The sequence below is a fragment of the Poecilia latipinna genome, unplaced genomic scaffold (genome assembly GCF_001443285.1).
Source record: "Poecilia latipinna isolate Pla-1442-1.1 unplaced genomic scaffold, P_latipinna-1.0 Scaffold100, whole genome shotgun sequence".
Taxonomy (NCBI): Eukaryota; Metazoa; Chordata; class Actinopteri; order Cyprinodontiformes; family Poeciliidae; genus Poecilia; species Poecilia latipinna.
This window is the reverse complement of record NW_015112716.1, coordinates 37,602-42,568: the sequence shown is the minus strand read 5'-3', so window position 1 is coordinate 42,568 and position 4,967 is coordinate 37,602. Positions and strand designations below refer to the sequence as shown.

Genomic DNA, 4,967 nt, shown 5'->3' with positions numbered 1-4,967 from the left:
ATGAAAAAAGTCATAAAATAGGCCATTTATTGAAGGTGCGCCTTATAGTGCGGAAAATACGGTACAAGTCTGCGCGTGTCCTTACTATTTGGTCAAATTGTTTTAAATTGCATAACTTGGCTCAAACATCGAGCTTCTAACAACTAATTGCTTAAGTTTTGATCCATATCTCCTGAGAGAACTAAGCAGCACAGGTTTTTTTCAGATCCGCCAATATCAAAATCAAATTATTTTGTTAATGTACAACATTGACTTTGTTGCTCTTAGGCTATTTTTAAACCCTAATCTAACTTGACTGCATTTTCAGGCTGCCTCACGTTGATGACAAGTGGTGTTTTAACATCATGTGGTTGTTGCATCCCTGCTAAACACGCAGTATTTACTCACTGTCAGTTATTTTGCTGGTAACTTTGCGGTTTGGACGTGTTGAATGGATAAGTTCTGAAATAAAAATGCTATCTTTGAAGCACCCCCCGCTGCTTTGTGTTCATATGTGTGTGTGAGCGGCCGGCGTTCAAAGTGCCTGGCAATCACACACAGCAGCAGACTATGATGGGTCTGTGGGATCTTTCAAAAGCAGCTTAATGGCTAATCCTGTCTTCCAGCGCACACACACAAACACAGAAGGCCGTTTCAAATGGAAACATAGCCTGCTCCATGGTAGAATGTCAATACTATAATCTGATTGGTCTGGTTGATGGATAGGTGGTTTGGTTGACCTATCACAGTTAACTCAATTATTGCTCCCACATACTCACCTTTTGGTTGTTCTGTCTGCCTTCTTCTTCCTCTCTGTCTCTTTTAGTCTGCCTCTATTCCTCGTACCTGATTCTCTCTCCGTCCTCCAGTCTCTCATCTTTTATCTCTCATTCCATCCCTGTCACTAACCAAATTAGTAGTGCCCCTTATGGATTTTTTTCCCTTTATGGGTCTGTATGAGTGGAATGAAAGGAGGAAGGGAAGGTGTGTGTGTTTCTGTGTGGCAGGCTAAGCTGCTCCTACCAGATGTTTTTCTTTGTTTTATTCTTCTGAGCGCCACGCTGTCTGCCTGTCACCAGCAGATACACGGCCTGGGTGTGTGTGTGTGTTTAAGGAAGAGGGAGTGTTACCGAGAGCCTTTGTCAGATGTGCGAGTGTGTGGATTTGAGAAATTAATTACTTCCACATCAGCACCGTGTGTGGTGAAGGGTCATCAGAACAGATGATGGATATTTAAAAAAAAGGAAAAAAATCAATTACGATACATTTTGAAGCTGATACGAGAATATCACAAATAAAGATAAAGAAGCCCAGTGATTAAAGGAAAAACTTTAAATTGGCAGTGAGAATAAAATCAACAGTGCATTGTTGTTTCGATTTCTAAAAAGTGCAAAAGAATTGGGTGGAAACCTACTGTATGTTTCTGTGCTTTAGTTACTGTTCTTTATATTGCCCAAATATCAGGAAACATATCTAGGTTCCAGATTATTGAGGAAATACAAAAATAACAGCAGGAAATGTGAACCGGAGAATTCTTTCAACATTAATTCGTTCACTTTTGGCGTGCCGTTTTCGCAACCTCAATTTGTAGTGAACGCAGGGCCACTTCTTGATACAGACCTGGCAACTGGTGTGATGGAGTCATCCTCCACGCTCCGACACATTTGTTTGTTTTCTCTGGAACTGCTTTAGATTCTGATCAGCCCCAACAACCAATCTCAGGGTAAGTTGTGCAAACAAACGTCGACTGTACGTCGAGGCTGCTGATTTATTTGTTGACATTGATCGGTGATGCTAGAGTAATTGTCATCATAATTAATTCAGCAACCAGGCAGACTTTATTTGTCCATTACTTAGGAGTTTTTTTTCCCACTTGGGAGAATAACCTCTCATAATGTGTACAGTACATTAGTGTAGTTTTCCCATGGACAGACGGATGGATGGATGGACGTATGGATGGATGGATGGATCTCCCTTACACCATAGGATTGGAAATGAGTAGATAAGTCTGGAAAGGTACTTGTTGAAGTTGACTAATCTTGCCTGACAATATTCTTTGTTTGTTTATCTTACTGTTATACAAGAATTCTTCAGCATTGTAGTACAGCTACCTACCAGAGGAACTTAGACAGGCAGTCATGTTACAGTCTCATGAGCACCAATTATTATAAATAATTTGTTTTCCCAGCCTGTGCACCTTAAGCAGATAATTCCTTAAGATAAAAAAATGTAAATGTATTTTTAATTGTTGTTGCAGAGAATGAAAATTTAATAAGGTTTTTTTTTTTTTCCATAATTCTACCAATGAATGCTTCAAGAGTTGCATTTATTGGTAGAATGAAATGCTGTGGAAAAAAATCACCCGTATAAAAACATGTATATTTACTGTTCAAACATTAAATTTTTAACACACAAAAAAAAACTTCCCACCCCACAGAAAGAAGCAGTTAGCATTTGGGCTACTATTAATCTCATTTGATGCATTTGTGGTGAAAAATAAAAAAAATCTATAATTTATTAGGTTTGTGCTGCTGAAATTGCTTGAACACCCTACCTAAGCTGTGTATTCATATAACTGTTTTGATACGACACCTAAATTTCAGCTGCTTTGATTTCTATTTCTGTATTTTGCCAACTTGGACAGCTTGGAAAGCTATTATTGCATATTTAGACACGTAGACAGAGGCTGCGTCCCTTCAGGTCCAGGTCTGGCTGATTTTTCCCAGGGGAACAGGCTGAGGCCTTGAGGGACCTGGCTGGCCCTCTGTTCCAAACCTCTGGCCCTGTGTGCATGTGTGTCCCTGGGAAAAGAGTGGGATCGCGAGAGGGATCAGGGGCTGAGACGAATGAGTGGATTGACAGATGTAGCTAAATATGTTTGATTAACCGACGTAGCTGAATATAGAAGATTCATGTTTTGCACGTCTTGGTCGAGCTCAAAACGAGCGGCTATAAAAGAGATCTGACAGATAATTAGGTGGATGATGAATTGTTTACAGCTTATCCAAATAATCAAAAAGTCGTATGATCTTGCGCTCAGAAAGCCATATCGGGACATTTCTCAGGACCTCAGGCAGGAGGTCGTCACTGTGACAACAATCTCCGAGGAACGCTGTGGTAGAAACAGAGCTTCTGAATGTCTGCGCGTGTGTGAGTTAGAGTGTGTGTGTGTGTGTGTGCGTGTGTGTGTGTGTGTGTGTTTGTGCATCAAACAGTGGCCATGAGGGACCGGAAGATGGCTGCCCTGATTAAACAATCAAAACGTTTTGATTGTGTACATGGCCAAAAGTTAGACAAATACATGCTAACACAAAAAAATAATGAAGCACACACACACATACTGTAGACAAACTAGAGGCTTGATACGCAGCAAGTGAACATCTTGTGCAGGCTGCTAAACTCAGAGCAGAGGCAGATAAAGGGGTCAGCACTGCTGGTTCTCCCAAGTTTCGAAAAATCTCTTGGAAATAAAAAGATGTTACGACTGTAAACGACCACGCATATAACCGGACAGTTAGCGCACCTTACTCATGGAATTCTTTTAAATGTCAAAGTTCACTCACTGTTCTCTCATGTTGTACCATCTGTCTCCTGCAATATGTTGCTGCTCTGATAAATGAGTGGATCTCGCCTTTTCTGTGTGTCCGCAGGAGCGTGTGGAGTACCTGTTCCTTATCATTTTTACTGTGGAGGCGTTCCTCAAGGTAATAGCTTACGGCCTGCTCTTCCACCCCAACGCCTACCTGAGGAACGGCTGGAATCTGCTCGACTTCATCATTGTAGTAGTAGGGTAAGTGAAGACAAGCGGTGCGAGAGATGACGGCTTAAAATGTGCTGGGAGTGTTCTGGGTTACTCTGACCTGCAAACGTCAGTATGAATCCAGCCGTTCTGTGAAGGCCTCGGTGTCATGAAACAAAAACGGAAGGAAAGTACGAAAAGTGGAAAGGGTATAAATATAATGTAGCCACATAATGCTAGAGATGGCTTTTTGTTTGGTAAAGCAAGCTTCATTTTGTTCATTGCGAATGCAGATGAAAGCCCCAGTAAACTCGGGCCTGCAGTGTACTGGTGTAGCTTAAACTGATTAGCTTGTGAGTTGCTGATAGCAAAGCCCTGCTCTGTTTTTTTCTTTTATCTGAAACTCAGCAACACAGGCTATCTGCTAAACCCTCTTCGCTTGTTTTTTTTTTTCTTTTTCTTTTTCTGTGTGCGCGCGCGTCTGTGTGTGCGCGACTTCACGCCGGCTGAGCCGTGTGTACAGTGTAGTCTCTGCATTACTGCCAGTGGACCTGACAGATACATTAAAGCCATAAAAATGGTCTAATTGAGCGTATGTGTGTGAGCGTGTGTGTGCTTCCGAGAGGGAGAGAGAGAGAGAGGCGGTGAGGAAGCGGCCTGCGGCCTGAGGGGAGGCTTCTCCGGCACAGATACAAACGCTCTAAACCAGTCTTCTTCATTGCCAGTCAAGTGTTCACTCACATTAGACATCACTAACTAAACGCATTTGGCTCCAGCTCATAAAAACACACACATACCAACAACATGGTACCATTGCCCCCGGCATAAACACAACCTTTCCCACTCCAGCTATCTACTCTCCTCGTCTGCCCCTCTCTGTTCTGTCTCCTTTTGCTATATTTAGGATTTTACTGTGATGCAGCATTTTTTTTTTTTTTTTTTTTTGGCAGTCGCATGTTAAGTGCTTCAGTAAACAGGGAAACATGGAGTTCAGAGGTTTACAATTTGTCTTATTCAGGGACACTTTAGGAGATATTTTTTACTGTTTTGGGTAATTTAAACCACGGCTTCCCCAGTGAACTAACATCTCACTGAGGTTATTTCAGCCAAACATGATCTAATCGGCGAAAGGGTGTTCCAACTTTTTTTTTTTTTTTTTTTAGTACGTATTTTGTTTAAAGCAGGAAACCAAATTGTTTTATAATTGAATCGCTTTATTTTCCAGAAATGGAAAAAAAAAAAAAAAAAA

The 4,967-nt window shown here is 41.4% G+C and overlaps 1 protein-coding gene and 1 long non-coding RNA gene across 17 annotated transcripts in view; one reads left to right on the top strand and one right to left on the bottom strand.

Moving 5' to 3' along the window:
• The window catches only part of LOC106943542 (voltage-dependent L-type calcium channel subunit alpha-1C-like), a 138,942-nt gene that overhangs the window by 101,409 nt on the left and 32,566 nt on the right, over positions 1–4,967 (top strand). For all 13 annotated transcript variants that reach the window (XM_015026870.1, XM_015026864.1, XM_015026874.1 and 10 more), the window contains exon 4: positions 3,630–3,769. In XM_015026870.1, the coding sequence (XP_014882356.1) occupies positions 3,630–3,769 (140 nt within the window). The remainder of the gene's footprint in view (positions 1–3,629; positions 3,770–4,967) is intronic.
• LOC106943620 (uncharacterized) overlaps positions 1–4,967 on the bottom strand; it is a 116,263-nt gene that overhangs the window by 105,007 nt on the left and 6,289 nt on the right. The window lies entirely within an intron of this gene.